The sequence below is a fragment of the Panicum virgatum genome, chromosome 9N, assembly GCF_016808335.1.
Source record: "Panicum virgatum strain AP13 chromosome 9N, P.virgatum_v5, whole genome shotgun sequence".
Lineage (NCBI taxonomy): Eukaryota > Viridiplantae > Streptophyta > Magnoliopsida > Poales > Poaceae > Panicum > Panicum virgatum.
Window position 1 is genome coordinate 35,077,180 of NC_053153.1, and position 20,281 is coordinate 35,097,460.

The 20,281-nt window shown below is 42.6% G+C and overlaps 1 protein-coding gene and 1 long non-coding RNA gene across 4 annotated transcripts; both read right to left on the minus strand.

Annotated features, from left to right (window-relative positions):
- Positions 1-2,867: 2,867 nt before the first annotated feature.
- On the minus strand, positions 2,868-12,347 carry LOC120692462 (calmodulin-binding transcription activator 3-like). Of its 3 annotated transcripts, none has more exons than XM_039975770.1 (13): positions 12,026-12,347; positions 9,599-9,718; positions 8,874-8,989; positions 8,673-8,761; positions 8,475-8,517; positions 7,347-7,494; positions 7,100-7,219; positions 6,689-7,017; positions 5,696-6,073; positions 4,861-5,555; positions 4,231-4,771; positions 3,475-3,819; positions 2,868-3,344 (listed from the first exon to the last, which is right to left on the minus strand). In XM_039975770.1, exons 1-13 carry the CDS (start codon positions 12,069-12,071, stop codon positions 3,234-3,236), a joined length of 3,081 nt encoding a protein of 1,026 aa, XP_039831704.1. In that variant the 5' UTR covers positions 12,072-12,347; the 3' UTR covers positions 2,868-3,233. The 3 variants fall into 3 exon arrangements, with proteins under 3 accessions (XP_039831704.1, XP_039831705.1, XP_039831703.1); XM_039975771.1 differs by having other exon boundaries at positions 7,100-7,248; positions 12,026-12,319; XM_039975769.1 differs by having other exon boundaries at positions 7,100-7,222; positions 12,026-12,291.
- A 2,902-nt stretch (positions 12,348-15,249) lies between these two features.
- Positions 15,250-18,315, minus strand: LOC120692967. Its single transcript, XR_005682811.1, has 2 exons — positions 17,293-18,315; positions 15,250-16,180 (listed from the first exon to the last, which is right to left on the minus strand). It is a non-coding gene; the product is annotated as an uncharacterized LOC120692967 (long non-coding RNA).
- Positions 18,316-20,281: the final 1,966 nt, after the last annotated feature.

The window sequence follows — 20,281 nt, forward strand, 5'->3', positions numbered from 1 at the left end:
TGAATAGAGTGCTGACAAGATGAATACAAAGCCATACAAGAAGCCAAGGATTGCTCGATGACCCTGAGGATGACTTGATTCACTAAGGAGAGTACTAACCTAGCTCCACTAGCCTAAGTTACAAATGATAGAGCAAGAGAGGGAGAGTGTTTGGTATGAGATGTGTGTGTGTGTGTGTGTGTGTGTGTGTGTGTGTGTGTGTGTGTGTGTGTGTGTGTGTGTGTGTGTGTGTGTGTGTGTGTGTGTGTGTGTGTGTGTGTTGAGGGGGTGGAGAGAGGCCCTATTTATATTGTTGGAGGTTGGTTCTCGCCAAATGCAAGTATGGAAGGTAATCAGGTGCCTTGGCAGCTACTCCTCGAAGTGCACCTGGACGGGATACCAGGTAGGGTCGGCCGACCCCAGGTGAGCCTCCCCCGGCCTCACCTTGCCCTAGGTGAGCCTCCCCCGGCAGACAGGTGGGCCTTAAACCTTATCCTCTTTGTGCATCTTGCGTGGCGCCCCCGTTTGCTGTGCCAGGTGGGCCCTCCTTGTAAGTGGGTGACGCCGGAAGTGATCTTCGTTGTATTCAAGTGGCTTCTGCTGCGTGTTTTTGTCTTATTCTGCTCTTACTCATCAGAAATGGTAGAATCTTCAAAACAACTGTGGAACTAGGTTAGTGATACAAATATGCGAGTAAGGTATATAATTTTTTCTTTATTATTGAGTCTAGTTGACGGCCAAATTTTGCACTTAACAACCGTCAACAAGGAGTGAGTGGCTAGGGGAAAACAAACAAGGCCCAGGGGAGACAAAATAAAACCGAGGGTTAAAACAGAGGGATAGATCTAAAGAAACCAAGAGCTAAAATCTAATTAGACCTGAATCTTAGGGGCTAGAGCAAAAAAGAGCAGAGCTAGAACGTCAGTCTATTTATATAAAGCTTAGGGGCTAAAATAATGAAAAAAAGTGCTTGGTTCTAACTATTTTTCTACAGAACTCGACTGCAGGTTGATTAGCCGAAAAAATGCTCAATTCTAACTATTTTTCTATGGAGCTGAACTGTGGATTCATTAGCTGACATCTGGAGGGCTCTTATGCAAAAAGGATAGGATCGCTCAGTTTGACTCGGACCACCATGTAGCTACGGATCTAGGCCCTTGATCTTAGATCGGACAGCTACATGTTAATGAGAATAGAGCAAAAACAACATTTACTGGATTCGGCGGCAAGTGGCGGTGGCTGGCGGTGAAGTTCATTGGAGATGGCCTAGGTTTGAGTTTGGGGCACTATTGGGATTTGGTTGGGAAGAAAGAGAGCACAATTGGGACCTCAGTGGAGAGGTTTAGGGTGGCGGATTCCATGTGGAACAACACTGGCAACGACAAAGGGAAGCTCTAGCACTACGGTGAGTAATTAAGCTCGAGAAGAGGGAAAATAAAGGGGAAACGGTTCGGTTCACTTCTATACCTTACAGGGAAGCTTCAGATTTGCTTCTTGTTGACGAACTCGCAGAGAATGGGGAGATCAACAGGGCGGCCGAGCTCAAGCTTTGGTGACTAAAAACCTAGGGCTTGAAGCAGTGTTGGTGGATTTTGATGGCCAAAAGCAGTGCGGGAGGTGTCCTGTTATAAGCCGGGTGCCGACCTTGGCATGCGGGGCAGGAAAGGAAGGAGGCAGGACATTGGTAACAGCTCGGACTTGAGCATGTGTCCGGGTTGGAGACGGGAGGTTGAAAAATAGGGTGACATGCGGGTCCCTCACGTCGGTGAGAAAGAGGAAAGGAGAGGGCGCAAGGGGCTGGCATAATAGGCTAAGGGAGAGGAATGGACTGGTCAGAGGCAAGTTGGGCCGATCGGAAAGGTCGGATTGAGGGGAAGAAAGAGGGAGCCAAGAGGGAGGGTGTAACTGGGCCAACCAGTTGGTTGCTAAATGCTAAGGCTAATATGCTGTTGAGCTAAGAGTACGCATGGATCACAAAGTATAGAAGGGAAGTGAAAGAAAAGAGGCTGATATTGGGTCGGGAAGCAAAAGGGAGAGAGGAAATGGGGGCAAGCGGGCTGGTCTGAAAAGAAAGTGAAGAAAAGAGAGAAAGAGGACAAAAATGTTTTACTACATCAAACAGCAACAATTCAATCAAACTTAAATCGAACCGAATTCAAATATTAAGAGAATAACAATACAAAGGAACAAATGCAATAGCAAGAGTGTAACAACAACCTACCCTATATTTCTTTTTATTAATTTAAGTATTATTTTTTTTTAATTTTTAGTTAATGCTCTAAATTGAAGAGGAATGGATTAAAGCCTTAACAGAAAACTGAAACTAAACATAAACTAAAAGGTTTTGATATTATTTAGGTTATGCAAAATTTAGTGTGTTACACGAGCACCGAAGAACTAGTATGTCACTTTGTGATTTTGCTCAGCAGCTCCAGTTTGTGTAAGATAACCTGGTATTTTTTTCTAGAGACATTTTGATTTCCTACAAATGAATTCAAGAAGCGGTAATGTCACCATATCGCGTTGGCATGCAAGGTGGTAATACTGATTCCTGCGCAGGCAAGCCGATCAAAATCTCGAGGCAGCCCGGCCAGATTGTGAAATCAACTAATCAACCTGACCCTGCACCACTTATGACTGCGTTGCGTGGTCCAGCCCTCACAGCCAGACCTAGGGTGGTAAAGGACCTTAATTTTTTGCCTAAATAATCTAAGGGCCGGGCTCTAATCTTATTTAATTTTGAGCTAAAAAAATTTAGAGCCAAATAGGATTGTGAAGAGAGCATTAGGACCATGGTCCATTACCACCCCCAGACCCAAACTTTACACACCGAACCAATCGCATATATCAAACCAGCAGAAAGACATGCCTTTATGACACTTGCTGCCTCATGCTAACCAGCACTCAATAAAAACGATGATATCATATACAATGCAATCTGAAATCATAACAAAGAAACCCTCAAACTCCCAAATGCCGTGCACACAGCAATCAATTCATATACGATCCCTATGTCTACATCAGTTTCATACTGTAAATACACTGCTCCTTCAACGATACATAAGGTTTCTACTGTACACAAGGCTATGTCATAATACACAACTGCCACAACTAAGCCCAAATCCAAGCATATCAGATCATGCTTTTGCAATGCTATTTGAGGTTCTCAGCCATGGGCACCGTCAAATCAGTATTAGCACGCAAGAGGAAATGGGCAATAATCTACAGAGGCACTCAACAATTAGTCATCAACACTAGAAATAACCAGGAAGAGGTGTATCATCATCCCACAGCTCCTGCAATTCATTCATGAAATAACCATCCTCCATCTCTGCGGACTCCTCGAGCATCTTTTCTTGCATAGCCTGTCATACAAGCAGCCAAAAATGCCATCAGTGCTTCATGATAGTATTTGACTATCATTTGGAACTAAAAATGACGGGGACGGACTCATTCGAATATAGATCAAATTCCAAGAATAATCCAACACACTACCTGGGACTCCTGCATTTTTGACACAACAGTCAAAATCCTCTGGTACTGGTCCCTTGCTTCCGGGTATTGAGCCATGGACTTCACTCTGGCAAGAGCTTTCTGGAGCCGTTCTTCAGTTTGCTTTCGTCCTTCTTGCAAGAAATCATAGTCATCTCCAGAAGGCTTATCTTTGATCATATTGCTACTTGTTCCACCACTGCTGCCCTCTGTTGAAGCTTCTGTAGACCGAAACCCACGTAACCCAGCCCCTCTTCGCCGCCAGCGCAGGATAACTTTCTCAACGATCCCAACAGACCAAACAATTTTCCGATAATGCTTCCTCACTTGGTGACCTCGTACATGAGCCTAACAAGACACCAAAAGACAAAAGGTTAAAAACAATCTCATTCATATGATGATGGACAGTACAGGCTAGTTAGCAATTCCAGATATTGTACACAATTCTCAAATAGCATGGCATGTATATTACAGAAAGATACACAGTGTAATCATAAAGCACACAGAAGTAAACACTATCAACTGTGTTGCCATGCTGCCAATTACATGCCTAAACATCCAAAAAGTAAGTTGAGCTGCTAGGCAGACACTTTTGAATTATGAAATTCATCGATACTAAGTGTTGGCAAACAGGCAATACATTTCCATGACTTCCAAACAAAGGAATGAGAAACGGAAGCAAATTTCATGCTGGATACTTATATTTGATAATATTACAAATTCTTGTCAAATCGGACGAAATGTACACTGCTTATATACCTGGATCTTGACAATTCGCTGCCTAATAAGAAGAAATTCCTTTCTCCCCTTCCATCCCCTGAACTTATTCTGTATACGAGTTGCAGCAGAATGCAGGGGATCAAGCTGCCCTGGCTTGGATGGCTTGACAGAAAGGAGTGAAAGGGCACGATCATCTGACAACCCACCTTTATCATCCTCATATTGAGCTGCTTGCTTCCTCTGGAAGGATTGCACCCTAAAAACTTGATATATCCGAGCAGCAGCTTGAGCAGCATTTCGAACAGGACCCAACGAATCTCCGCTTGGAGGCTGCAATGAATCTCTCTCTGTAACATCTCCAATACCAGGCAGACCAGATATTTCAGCCATATTAGCTTCCTTAAGGTTGAGGGCCTGAAGATGACTTGTCAGAGAGGACTCCGCCAAGAAACCAGATATTCCCTTTTGACCATTAGCAGATGCAAGATCTGCTGGTGTACTTTCAGGGAAGTCAGGAGATGGATCTGTCAAAGCTCCAGGAGCTGCTCCCAGGGCAATAAGCGCAACTACAGTCCGCTCTCTGCATCACGAGTCGAACCATTGCAAAATGATCAATATAAAAAAAAAGGAAGATGAATATAGTACCCGATGTCACCTATAACAACTTACCGGCCACAAAAGGCAGCCCAGTGGAGTGCAGTCCACCCATGAACATCTCTGAAATTTATATTCACGCCAGCAGCAAGTGTTGGCCTTATAGCCCAATCATATCCAAGGGCAGCTGCTAAGTGAAGCACGCCCTGTCCTTCATCATCTAACACACTGGGTCCCTTACCACCCACACCAACTTTATTGAGAAGCCAGACATGCAATTTATTCTTAATCAAGTTTTCAGCAAACTGATCCTGCTGATCATCAGTAGAAGGCTCATTATCAACAGCCAACTTTAACAAGTTGGACCACTCATCATTGCTCGCCATTAGTGAAGTTATCTTCTTGCTTAATTCAATCATCTCCAGGCTGGGATTGGATACAGTTGCCTGGTATTCATCTGGTCCAAGGGACAACAGTTTATCAAGACGTACCTGGAAATAAACTTTGTTTGTTGCACCATGTGGACTAGGAGTGTCCATGTATTGGGTGACAGTTGGTCGGAATTCAAACTCTCGCACTTCACTGCAGGCCAACCTGTTGGAGCAGGTGATATAGAAAGGTACTCTACCAGGTTTATGCTGGGGCGAATAACAGAGAAGAGTACCATCTGCTAAAATTTTTGCTGGAACTTCAACTTCTCCAAACATACATGACCACTTACATCTCTCAGTGACTTTACTGTTATTCAGGAAGCTACCAGTAACTAAAATCTGCATGGCATGCAAGACATTCTGTGAGAATATGCGCATAAGTACTTCAATTAGAACCATTAGGGCAAAGTCCAGTCAAATGCATGATTTTCAAGCTTAGGAACAAACTACGAATAAACCTTCCACTCATTGTACCATACCTTAGTCTTTGATCCCACATAAGTCCAGGTTGGAGCAAAATCAACTATACTAAAGAGCTGGTCCTGCGAGAGCATTGGGGAAACAGTGAACTGATCCAGTGGCTCACGGCTTGATGCTTCAATGATACTATCTGCTTCTTCAGTGCTCCAGTACGCCCCGGAACTAGATTGAATTTGGGAATCCTCCACTTCAAGAAGCTCTTTGCTCATCCATCTTGTAAAACTGTCAGTTTTCTTAAAGCTGTCTTTTAGGATATCAGATAGATTGGATGACTGAGTCTTCAAAAATGGATAGCCAATGGCTGCCTCCAGAGAACCATCATTTGGTTGTGGGAAGCTGCTCTCTGGTGTAGACAAATCACCTGTAGCACCAGGGAACTGAAATGCAACAAATTCAGTTAGATACAGTTCAATACAAATTATACCAAACAGAAGAACCAAGTGAAAGCAGTTAGATACAGTATGCTGATTATTTAAAGTGATTCTCACTGTGTTTTATTGAACAAAAAATACTCATTACTAAGTAAAGCATCTCTTAAGGAAGCAATGTAATGCCATAATAATTATACAAATTTTAATGTTCATTGGAATAAAAAATCAGATCAAAATGTATGAATTTGAATTTGTAGTGCCTTGCAGAACTTAGAAGAGATATGACTTATTTAATTAATTTGTACTAGTTGTAGCTGGTAGAGTAAATGGATGTACATTGTACAGTTTGGAGACTAAATAGTGGTGCCTCTAACCATAAAGAGTGTAAAAAAAATGGAAAAGCGCAAAAGCATTTGTAGATACAGGTACATGTGCAGTTAAATGATTGCTCTGATGATGGCAATTACTAACTTTTCCTTTCCCATATTGATTAAGGAGGTAAACAACAAAAATATCTGCTATAATGATATGAGAAATGACTAGTTCATTTCATGGAATCATGGATAATATAGCATAGCAGTCTTCATAGGTATCATTGTACAGAATGGCAGCTCAATATACCTGCCAAAATGATTCTCCACCAGCTCCTGCATCGCCAATATCCTTGAGACTGAGGCCATCAGAGTATACTTCATCAAATGTCAAATAGTCAATTCCCAAGCCTTCCGTGGAAGTGCCTTGCTCAGGAGGAACAGGAAACTGGAGAGGCATTTGAACAGGCCCATTGTCTAGTTCTATCACCGGATTCCACGATGTAGGATCAATTTGGTTTGCATACCCGTTCATTGCAACCCCCGTGCTTGATTCATTAAGAACCAGAGGAGAACTATGCTGGTTACCAGGATAGAAGCTTGTATTTTGTGTCATGGGATGCAGCCCCTGGTAATTGCCTGTAATTTTGTGGCAAAAGAACTGAGTACGATCACTACACTACGGTTCAAAGCACATAAAGTTTGATCAAACTGTGATTACCTATGGATGAAGCAGGTGTGTATGAGCTGAAGACAGAAGAATCTATCACGGGTCCAGTTCCATTTTCATGCTGCTGCATCCCAGTGAAAGAGTGGTATCCGGCTCCTCCTGAATAAATATCTGCTGCACCGAATTTTGCTTTAGATATTCTGTGCATAATTGGAATATGTATCAGTGAAACTATTTTAGCCGCATGGTACTTTTAACTGCCATTACATAAGACCAGAAAACAACCATAACTTCCTACCTGATTCTGCTTCTTCGTACTCTGAGGCTTGTCCACTAAGTGAGCTTTCACCCTCTATATTCTGTGAAGGTAATTGACTTAAAGGACTATCCACAGCTGCTTCTTGAATCATGTTATTATTTACCCTAGCACGAGATGATTTCCCACCCTGAAAGTCATATCCACACCATCAGAAGAAAAATAATAATGTGCCCTTATGCAACTTCTTGAAAGACCAAACAGGTGAGGCAAAACTTTTCCTAATATAACATGCTATAATCATTTGCCATCAAGATTCAAAATTGAAACAAGAAACATGACATAAACTTGACGATATGGGGCTATGAACAAAAAGCAGATTGGAGAGACTCTTTCTTAGTCTATAATAACTTATAACAGAATAGTGTTCCACTATCAAGCTTCAACTAGCTTCTGACAACCTTCCTGGAAAAGTTAGAAACATATCATTTTCTTGTGTTTTTTCTTAGTTCAGAGTTCAATAGACCATCAGCAACAGATTTATTCTGTTCTGGAAGCAGCACTAACTCTTTTTTTCTGAATTACCATTCAAGAAAGGGTCTTGTAAATCCAATTTGTGTGGCTCAAAGCCTCAAACGTTGGTTCTCTGGGATGCAAAATTGTAAAAACCAGCTAACAGATTGTCATACAGTAAAACTGAATATGCAGGTGAGCTGTGTATCATTTCATTAAATAAGAAGAAGAAATACAAAACTAGTTCAAACCAATGTTTCAAAAAGTGCTAGGCGCTACCGCGCTAGGCAGGTGGTCAGGCTCCCCCTAGCACCTAGGCAAGGCGCCAGTTTATACTTTTTTATAGGCTGCTAAATCCTATGTTAGATAGGAAAATTGGTACATTTATAGAAAGAATTTGACATTATCATACATTCATAAGTTATGTGACTATAGTTCTCTATTTCTCCATCTTTTGTCCCACTTTCATGCATTGATCAAATCGTAAACCACTCGAGGTGCCTAGGCATCGCTTTTTTTCATCAAGGTTCAAACACACACTCCTTACAACAAGGCACTTCACTCTTCATACTGGGCACTGGCCAACAAAATAAAAGTCACTGCACAAAGAGAACCACACTAAGCACAAAGAAAATGAGTGCACCAGATCAGTGTTACCTTTGTTTCAAGATAATGAACAAGTACAATGTGCATAAAGTCCCTGCAAAATAAAAAAGAAAATGGCTGTTCAAATTTGTATTCAATTTGGTCAACATAAACACCTAAAATAATGCAGTTGAACTTGGTGTGCATACTGACACAGATTCATGCATTCATATTGATGCAACAGGGAGTCTAGCATAGTTATCCACTTACTCTTCCAGCATCCAGTAAGTTCTCCTTTGGAAATTTATGTTCTCTTCCCCATGGGCATAGTAACAGTGAAGCACATCAATACTTCCAGACTGCAATTAGTAATAACAAATTTTATTTGTGATTTACTGTTGACAACTAATAGTTGGCAAGCATTAAAATGGATCACTGCCACTGGAGATAGGTATAGCCAAAATGGCTTACTTTCAGCCTTTCGTGGGCTTCCTTGACAGTCTTCTGATCATTTTTCTTCCGCCAATTATGGCCATCCTTCCTGAAGTACCTCAATACTTTCCGATCAAATAAGAAAAGTGAACCACCTAGGCAAGCCACGAATAATGTTAGTAAGCAAGATTAAATTGCACACTATGTTGATACTAGTGTGACTCTCCATCAACTTTATGAGCAACATTATTGAAGGACTCTTATGTTACAGGCACAATTGGATACTAATATCTCGCCAAAAACACAGAACAGTACGAGAAGCTTTAAGTATATTGACACAAAGGTCAAGGGATGTAAAATTTCCGGACACCAGAATTGTGTAGTACCAGCAACATGCACGCTGACAAGTGGGTTATCCTACCAATCATTGCGACCCTATTTCAACACGACACATGTTACCTACCTTTATATCACAAAATAATTGTGGACAAACACAGAATCGTTTCGTAAAGAAAGGGTAATAAACAAACTACAAAAAATAAAACTCCGGTAGAGCTCAGAATGTAAAAAAGTATTGAATTACTATAGGAAAATCTAAACAAATTGGTACGCAAACAGAATTGATGCAGCAATGGAGCTACTAAAATGGCATATCATCAGCTGGGCTTTCAGAACTCTTGGTGATGCACCAGGTAAAATTACTTTTATGTTAAAACACCAATAAGCCACATCACTGTTCAATGTAGGAAAAAAGGATGTCATACTTGGTGGCCTGTTTGGTGGTTCTGGAGCAATACGGAAGTTCCTGTAGTTTTTAAGTATTTCACATATTTCAGCAGGGCGTAACCATCGGTGTTGAGCCTCCTTCAGTATCTGCTCGATATCTGTTCACATATCATAAAATACAGCTAAGAAAAGCAATGCAACATAGATTGTTCCGAATTGTCATCAAAGATATTCCAAAGTTTCCACAAAATGAATATATTTGACACGCTTGTTTTAGATCAGAGAAGTAGGTCCTTTTTGCGATAGACCAGGTTATGTCCTGATAATCCATGAATCCCTATCAAGGTCCATAACACATTCACAAAAGAGTAAATTACACCCACCATACAACAACTTGTCACGTGGGTGCAAATTGATCTAACAACTTGTAAAATGCTCAATTTAGTGCAATAACTTGACAGGTGGGTGCAGATCGGTCCAACAACTTGCAAAATGCCCAACTTAATGCAATAACTTGGCAAATAGGTGCATTCACAATTCAAACATTACACGACAATGTAACTAACGCAAAGTCTCAATAAAGAGTATATTCATGTTAGGACAAATTATTAAATATTATTTGACCATTGATTTTGTGTTGCGCCTGCGTGGCAATGTATTTGGCAAGGATAAAAACCCTCACTATTTAGAAATTAATGTTATGTCTTTATATTAATTATTTTTGTATAGTGATTTAATTTTAATTAAAACTATTTAATTTGATATTCAATATTGAAAAATTCACCTTCACTGTTTCCGATATGTTTGATTATATGCACTGTTAAACTAAAAAGGTCAATATATTGATACAAACTATTGATACCTTTTAGGAGCTTGGTACATATATTTTTAAAGCCTCATATATTCGTTAGAAAGGAAAAATGAGCTAAATGAACAGAAACAAACATGAGCATTGTTGAATACATAAGCAGAAGCGCAGAAGAAACCTAAAGTTTCAGGGTCTCTCTTATTGACTTCAGTGTTTGAGTGATGCTAATGGTGTAATTCGAATTTTTTTTTGCATTTGAACTAATAAAAAATTGTACATAGTTGAAAAGCAACAACCGGATCACCATCAATAGTTTCTATTTGTAAAATTTAAGAATTATTGATGTTCATCTTCTTTGCTTAATATGTTGCTGTTGAGGTGGTTAAATAATATATTATTTTTGATAAAACCATAAATTATTTATTCTGAGAATAAAATTATTGGTGTCCATTGCGACACAAAAATCTACAGTCAAATAATACGTTCCGACGTGAATATACTCTTTATTGTGACTTGATGTTAGTAAATATATTGTCGTGTAATGTTTGGACTGTGAATGCACCAATTTACCAAGTTATTGTACTAAAATAAGTATTTTCTAAGTTGTTGGATCAATCTGCACCCAGCTATCAAGCTATTGTATTAAATTGAGCACTTTATAAATTATTGAACCAATTTGCACCTACCTACCAAGTTGTTGTATGATAGTTGTTGTATGATGGGTGCAATTTACTCTTCACAAAATATTACTACAAAAATTAACAAAACAGATGTTTATGGTCGGAATTGCAGAACATCACCTGTCACAAAGTTAACCAGGGTATGTAAAGACCTTATGGCCGTGAAACCTATGGTAAAGTGCAACTAACCAAAACTAATAATCTGTTGTTTTCCGAAAGCAACTTTGACACTACGCCTATTTCCACTAAGAACAGAAGATTTGATGCAAAGAGGTCTATATTTAGGAGCAATAAATGTTTACGGAGGCCTGACCTCAACTCTATCAAAACCCCTAACTTGTGTATGTCCCAGAAGGTCAGCGCATCAAAGCTGCCAAAAGCAAACCCCTCGTCACAAGCAGCTTTTCCTCATCCTTGTGCTGTCAGAGGCCCGGACCGGAGCTCAACTTAAAACCGTGAAATTCAGTAGAGTGCATAGATAAGATCCGGTCTACTTCCAAACTCCGGGCCACAGTGCACGAACCCATCCCGAAATCTCCATGGCACCTAGCTCCCCTCACTTATCCGCCAATTATTTGCGGAATACTCCACTGCTTGCAGTGGCTCCCTCTGAGAAGTGCAGCGTTCCAGCACGGTCCACTTTCCGACACCTCCGAGCCGGCGCCAACACGAACCACCAAACACCCATACTATGATACTACTCCCAATAGCTCGCGGGAAAGCCCAAACCCGCGGCCACGATGCGGAGAGAGACTTCCGACTTGGCGACACCAGCATGGCCGCATCTGCCGGTGTCCGTACACCCGCGCCTCCCCTGCTGGGGCTGCCCAGTTGACCACGACCGGAGCGTTGACCGGAACGAGCAGGCCACTCAGATCGGATCGAACCACCTCAGGGGTCGCGACCAAACAAGGAGCAGGGGGGATCACCGGGGTGGGGGGCGGGGGGGGGGGGGGGGCGGTGACGGGACGGCTCACCTAGATGCGGCACGACCGCGAGGCGGCGCGCCTCCGCCGACGCCATCGATCAGGCTCACGGGCGGCGACCGCGCAGCATGCAACAGGCTCGACCGGGGTCGTTGGGCTAGGGGGAGCGGACAGCCTGGGGATCGGAGCGCGAGCGCGTGGGGGAGGGAGGGAGAAAGGGTGTGATTTCTGCGGGATCCGGGGCGTTGGGGAAAGTGAAACGGAGTACGTTTCCTCTCTCTCTCACTCTGAAGCGGGGGGGTTTAGCTCATCAGGGGAGGGAATGGGGTGGTCGACACTCGACACAAAGGGGAGGGAGCGACTGGTGCAGGGGCTTGGTGATTAGAGTTGGGGCGAATGACCCTTTTGTCCCTGGATTAAGGAATCTTCCTGGCCCTTGTCCGGTGGTCGGGAGTCGGGACAGTACAGTACAGGTAGCAGCGGAGCGGGTCGGTGCTTGCCTGCATGGAAGAGTGCTTGACTTCTTTGAGCAGGGGCGGAGTACCCCAGTTGGGGTTGAACCCGTCCCAAATCCGCCTCTACCCATATTTCAAGAGTCCTAATTACCACCCGCCCCAACCCACCCCGTCGGTCCAATGCCCCAACCCGCCCCAACCCGAAGTCACAACGGAAGATGATATGCGACTTACACGCCGATCTACTACCATAGCGCCCCAACCCGTCCCAACCCGTCTGTGTCATCAACCCAACCCGCCCCAACCTGTTTCATAGTGTCACCCGTTTCCACCCATACAATAGTACCCGTATTAAAACCTACCGAAAAAACCCGTCAAGCCCCGCCCCATTAGCAGGAGTAGGGCGGAGTCAGATTTAATAGTTGAGGGGTTAAATAGTGATTCGAGGGAGGGCAATGGTCTTGCCGCCGGCCGTCGCCGGGGTGAATTCCACCTTTGCTAATAGTGCTACGGGAGCATTAGGGGAGGTTAGCCCATGCGCGCCCCCCTTTTCTCCACCCCTGTCTTTGAGAGCAAGTATAATGATCGGCGATGTGCCGGCTGGGATCCTACGTGTGCATGGAGAGAGAGCAGAAGAGAGAGTGTGCGGACGACTAGCGAAACGGCGACTGAGGCGGGCGGATGCAAGCATGCGCGGCTATCATTCGCTGGGCTGCTGGTGCGCTCGCCGGTGATTGGCTACTATTGCTGCACACTACTACATTAAATGTTACCCACACTTTTTATTCAGCCGGCAGCCGGCAGCTCTGACCGGCCTCTTGCCAGCAGGTCCACCCAAGAGAAAGGAATAAAAGGTGCTGACACCAAGATTCTGGACGATCGTAGCAGCATGAAGTCCTTGAGATACCGGGTAGGGATAACAATCTGGGCCGTGTTTGGATGTTGGCGAAAAAAATTTGCGAAAATTTTTTATAAGTTTGACCACTAATTAGATGTATTAAATGAAATCTAATTACAAAAGCACATTTACAACCATAGTTACTGTAGTAATAATATAGCTAATTAGATCTTTGATCACATGATTGGAGGATGACTAGAGCATATTTGCTGTAGCATTACTGTATCTAATAATGGATAAATTAAGCTCATTAGATTTGGCTCACAAAGTTGCACCTATGTGTGAAAAAAATTTGCAAATAGACTTTATTTAATATTTCATGCATGCAAGCTTCTGTTTTCGCAAAAAAAAAATTCACGCTAACCAAACACTGTTTTTTTAAAGCATCCAGGAGCACTGGGGAATCATGTAAGAACTCAATTTAGGCACCCGTGTGGACCGCACGTTCACGCATAGATGGGCTATCGGGAAGTCCGAAAACGCGCCACTGAGCACCCTATACACACACTCGCACAGGCGCTCAGTCCCCTCAGGGGAAAATCCCCGTGCGACACCCGAAACTCGAGCCACACAGGTCTCGAGCTCGGGCGGGTGGCGCTCCACCGAGCGTGCCTACCACCGAGCCACAGGCTCGTTCACAAACCAAACAATGCCCTGATGAGGCCAGGGCTTCATGCTGTCGTGTAATCAAATCGCACTTTGTTGGCCTCCCTCCCGTCTCGGTGCGAGGCGGACGGGGAGTGCCCCGTGCGTACTTCGTGCGAGCCGCTTCCCCGTCGCCGTCGCTGCGGTGCGGCGCTGCTGGCGGCGGGGGCTCGAGAGCTGCATCAGCTTCTTTTCTACATCTAGAAAAATTCTCTTTTTTCTCCTCCGCGTTCTTTTCGCAACTTCGTATCTACACCGTGTGCTCTAGCTCTAGCTTGAGGCTACCCTCGCTGCTGCTTGCTACATGTATCCGCCGCACTTTTTACATTTTAATCCTTTCTGCGAAAGATTTTTACATTAAACGATTTTTGTTTTTTGACTCAAAAGTCGGCGCCACAACCACTACAACATAGATGACCTTCTGCGACGAATTTCTCATGATGATAGAGCTATTCGTCATTGAATACTTCCGTTTATGACATTTTGTAGGAGTAAATACAATTTAGTGACGAAAATATAGTGTGCATCACTAAGACCAATCAAAAATCGTCATAACCAATTCCATTGCCACATTTGTGACAAAATTTATGACAATTCAAGTTTGTCATAATTATTTTTAAAATAAATACTTATATCGTCCCTGTTGGCAAGTGTGGCCCACCTGCAGGGTGGGTCATTGCCATTTGATTATGTGGGACCGACGCTAGGCTCTACACGTACACATGTATTTAGTTAAAAGGTTAATGTGACCCACTAACCATTCGATGTGAGTTAAGTGAAAAATCTAACCCAAAATAAAATATAATATATAGATATGAATTTTTTATAACTTAAAGATCGGATGAGAAATATAATAATCAATAATAAAGTACAAAAAATTGTTAACGAGGTGCCGACCTCTCATCCTGAGTCCAGGCTTAATCACTGTGCTCCTATTGCATTTCATTAACTTTAATTTTTTTCTATAATTAATCCTGCAACCTTCCTATATATAGAAGCAAAGGACCGATCATTGTACTAATAATGCTTTTCATTAATTCTGCCTTTAAAAATACTAGTGGAGTGACACGTGTTTTCAAAAAAAAATTGATAAACCAGAATTATATTTATAAAATATGTTGTAAATAATAAAACTATTAGAACGAAGAGATAATAAAAAAATAACTTTTAACTTATCAAAAAAAAGTCCTGGAAATAGATAGAAATAATTTATTAATATGCTAACAATCTATCATGAGCTAATTGAACTCGCATAAGCTTTGAAATTTTGCCCATAATGAAATTAAGAGAGATATACATAGATTATAAATACATATATCTATCGTACAAATCTTACAAATATAGTAATATAGTAATTCCTCTAACTAATGCACAAGAGGCATTTTACATCCATATGACTAAATGCAATAGCTTTTTGATTCTGCTATCCTTATTCTTCTGCGTACCATTGACAAGCTTCAACCATAAATGCCGTAGGAACAATAAATAGACTTAGAAGGGACATAAATAAGAACAAATATCTCAAAGCTTGTATATCTGTACGTATAGTAAAGTAAAACAGAGAAACTTACCTCACGACTCCAAGACCTCCTGATAAATAATATTCTTGGTTCACTTTCTAGTAGGATCGATGTTCATATTTCTTTTCGTGAGAACCCATACAGTATCAAGCGAAACACCTGTTGATAGCGCTACATACAGCTGGCCATAAAAATGCTCTAGGAGACCAACATTAGATATGATTGCGCTACATATAGCTGGCCACAAAATATGTAAGTTTAGATAAGAGTTATCATATCGAAACCCATCCTATCTCAGGAAACACATCTATATCTGAAGTTACTATGCTTACATACCATTCAAGGTGATCGGAATATATTGAGCACGCGCCACAATGCAAAAAAGCAGAACAGACCAAGTACTACCACTTGGGCACAATAATTCAAAGCAAGCAACTAAAGCGAATTCATTTTGGCAAGAAACATGTTATACAGATAATATCGAGTTGAAGCCCATGTTATTGGATAGTTCAGAGCAGTCAATTTAGCAAAATAAAATGCAGGGTATGCAGTCTGGATAAACTGCTCCAAACACACCCTCCTATCAATGTTTCGAAGTTGCCTGTTGCAGTCTGGATAGATTTGAGGGACAACTGTTGCACTGCAGGGTATGCAGTGTTATGGATGCCACATTTTTGGAAAATGGGATCTGCAGAGACCAATTTAAAACAAGAAATGATTTTACCTATCAAATATTTAAGCACTGGATACACTGAAATAGTGGAATATTTGCCCTACTTTCTGCTTATTAGCCTCTCACTGAAATTAAAATGGAACAATTCTATTTCCATGGTTTCCATGTCCTATTGCCAGTTTTTTTTTTTTTTTTTGCATTCGATCATGTAGCTGCTGGTAGTTGTACATTTACATCTAAGAGGCTATACATGGCATGCAAGTTCTATTTCATGAAGCACCCGATCACTTTCCTAACTGGACAGTTGTAGGAACCTTACTACATAACAGGGTAAAGCCAAAATTCTATAGCTGGTTCATTTGTTGCTTGATTCTTTAGAGCATCTCCAGCAGTTTGGCAAATCGAGTTGCCATCTTTGATTTTTGGCAAAAACGTTAAAAATACTCCTCCAACAGTTTGGCAAAGGACTTGGCAATTTTTGGCAACTTGGGAAAAACCAGCCTCCAGCGCGTAAATATACACGCGCGGCGCGCGGTTGGCATCGTGGTTTCTAGTCAGGTGGGAGGGTGAAAAAAATAACAAAGAAGGGTTCCTGATTTAAGTTTTCAAGAGGTGGAAGGGCATAAATATAATTTTATTTTTCTCTCAGGGTTCCTGATATAAGTTAGATCTGGATTTGGCAAGTGAATTATGCCAAACTGTTGGAGATAAGTTCTTTTTTTACTTGGAATATCTTTTTAGAAGTTGGCAAAACACAAGATATGCCAAGTAAAATATGGCAAACTCTTGGAGATGCTCTTACCTCAATGTTATATGCCAATTTCAGAGGCAATGCTTCCATGTACAATAAATGTTTATAAACATCTATCAAGCAAAAACAGTTTATTCGATAAATTTCACAAGAATGATAACCAGCTCCCTACAATGTATTCGTTTGTAACCATAGTAAGCAATGCATAGGAGTCTGTAATTCCAGAACACGTACAAATAAAATGTAATGTTCTCTTTCAACCAATTTTCTCTCACAAACTTAAATAACACTAATCGAATTTCTTACTTTTTAAAAGAAAAAAGATTGCTGAGCATAGTGTAGCAAACAACCCACCATACTTCTTTTTGATACATACCTCAAATATGGTTGTTTATGAGATACTTTTCACCCCTATCCCGCACAATGCATCAGTTCGTTGCATAGCTAGTGTTAAGTATGGTCAGGGCCTGAGGCCCATATGGACTACCTCATATACCACAACGGCAGTCTCTGTTCAGACTCTCTTCTTCCCATTCACTCATCCAAGGTAACATTCAGACTCTCTTCTTCCCATTCACTCATCCAAGGTAACATGATACAGAGCAGGTAGGGCTAGGGATACATCATCCCACCCGAGATCCACTGTTCCGCCGCCGCCGGCTGTCCGGCGTCGCAGATCCGCGAGTTGCGGACCCGTTTTGCAGCCGCCCGTCGCGGCTTGCGTGAGGGAGCGGCCCGTCGCCGCCTCGCCTTGTCCCACACCCCGCCCATCGTCGCTGCTGTTCGCGCGGCCGCCCGTCGCGGCTCGTCGCGGCCTGCTACCGTCCGCCGCCGTCGCAGCCTGCTGCAGTCGCACACGCTGCTCGTCGCGGCCTCTTCACTGCTGCCAGTCATGGGCACGGCCCACATCCGTTGCTGGTCCATCCGTCTGCCTGTTGCGGCCTCTGCTGCTGCATCTTCTTCAGGGGGGTGCGGCTGTGCTGCTGGACTCCTCCACACCATCCGCCTCTGCTCTGCTGTGTTGTTCTGTTCTGCTACTCTGCTCTGCTGTCCTGCTATGTTCTGGTTGGTTTTTGCCCTCTGCTGGTTGGTCTGTTGCTGCACGGGAGCTCTGCCCGGTCCTGTTCTCTGGTTTGAGTACAAGGATCAGCATTTCTTCAACATGTTGCAGTCCAGTGTTATGGCTAGTGCTATCAAACTTGATGCTGGGCTTCATACTAGTGGAACTGTGTCAATCGCTGCTGCCTCTCAAAACATTGCTTCGCAGTCTTGGATTCTGGATTCAGGGGCTTCTTTTCATGTGACGTCTGACAAGTCTAAGTTGGTAGCCTGTAAGCCTATCACTGATGGTACTTCTATCCACACGGCTGATGGTACATCTTGTCAAATTACTCATCAAGGATCCCTTCACTCCTCATTTTTATATACCAGATGTCTCATGTGTACCTCAATTATCTATGAATCTTTTATCAGTGGGTCAAATAGCTGATATGAACTGCTTTGTTGGATTTGATGAGTCATCTTGCTTCATTCAGGATCGTCGGAATGGGAAAGTGATTGGGACTGGTCATCGCCGTAGAGATTCTTCTAACCTCTATGTTATGGACACCATATGTCTTCCTTCTTCCATTGCTCATGTATCATCAGCGGTGTTATCATCAACTTCATCTTTTGCGAAGTGGCATCATCGTCTTGGACACCTTTGTGGGTCTCGATTGTCCACCTTGATTCATGACGGACATCTCAGACACATTCCTATTGATTCTAGCTTCCACTGTAAGGGTTGTAAACTTGGCAAACAGGTGCAACTCCCTTATTATAGTAGTACTTCTCATTCTGCAAAACCTTTTGATCTTATTCACTCGGATGTTTGGGGCCCCTCACCGTTTGCATCCAAGGGTGGTCATAGATACTATGTTATTTTTATTGATGACCATTCTCGATATACTTGGATCTATTTCATGAAGCATCGCTCCCAGTTGTGTTCTATATATCAGTCTTTTGCTTGCATGGTCCACACCTAATTTTCTACTGCTATTAAAATCTTTCGTTCTGATTCTGGAGGAGAATATTTATCTTCAGCTTTTTGTCAGTTTCTTACCTCTGAGGGCACTCTTCCTCAGCTCTCATGTTCAGGTGCTCATGCTCAGAATGGCGTAGCTAAACGCAAACATCGTCATCTCATGGAGACTGCTCGGACACTTCTCATTGCATCTTTTGTGCCTTCTCATTTTTGGGGAGAAGCCGTTTCTACAGCTGTTTATCTAATCAATCGACAACCCTCTTCTAAACTTGCTGGAAAATGTCCTGGTGAGATTCTTTTTGGGATACCTCCTAACTATGACCATCTCCGAGTTTTTGGGTGCACGTGCTATGTTTTGCTTGCACCTCGTGAGCGAACTAAGTTAATTGCCCAGTCTGTTGAATGTGTTTTTCTTGGTTATAGTCATGAGCATAAGAGTTACCGTTGTTATGATCCTTCCTCTCATCGCATGCATATCTCTCGTGATGTGACATTTGTTGAGAATCATCCGTTCTTTTACAACCCTTCTACTCAGCCCTCGTATTCGCCCACAGAGTCCACATCGTTTCTCTTTCTTCCTCCTATTTCATCCAGCGATACTGCCACTACAACACCACCACCACCTGTTACACTTATTCCCGATCTAGCTCCTTCCATCACACCCATTCCCGTTTAGCCTCCACCACCACCACCTCCTCCACCCTCTAAACCACCTGTCACAAAAGTTTACACTCGTCGTCCCAAAGCTCCTACCGAATCTCCATCTGATCCTCCTTCCTCGGCCACTCCTGATGCTCCTGTTTCTAATGATTCTAATACTCTTCATCAGTCACATGATGTTTCTGATGAGTCACAGATTGGTCAGCACTACAATTTACGTGATCGTACCACTATTGAGCGACCTGACAAGTTTGGTTTCTCACGTGTTGGTGCTATTATTGATGAGCCATCCACTTATCATGAAGCTGCCAATATTCCAGAGTGGCAGGCTGCTATGACTGAGGAACTGGCTGCACTTGAGCGCACATGTACTTGGGATCTTGTTCCATTGCTATCTCATGCAGTACCTATCACATGCAAATGGGTATTCAAAATTAAAACCAAATCAGATGGTTCTATTGAGAGATATAAAGCTCGCTTGGTTGCCAGGGGTTTTCAGCAAACTCAAGGTCTTGATTATGATGAGACATTTGCTCCCGTTGCTCACATGACCACTGTTCGCACTCTAATTGCAGTGGCTGCTTCTTGTTCTTGGACTATCTCTCAGATGGATGTTAAGAATGCCTTTCTCTATGGTGATTTACATGAGGAAGTGTATATGCAACCCCCACTAGGTGTCCAT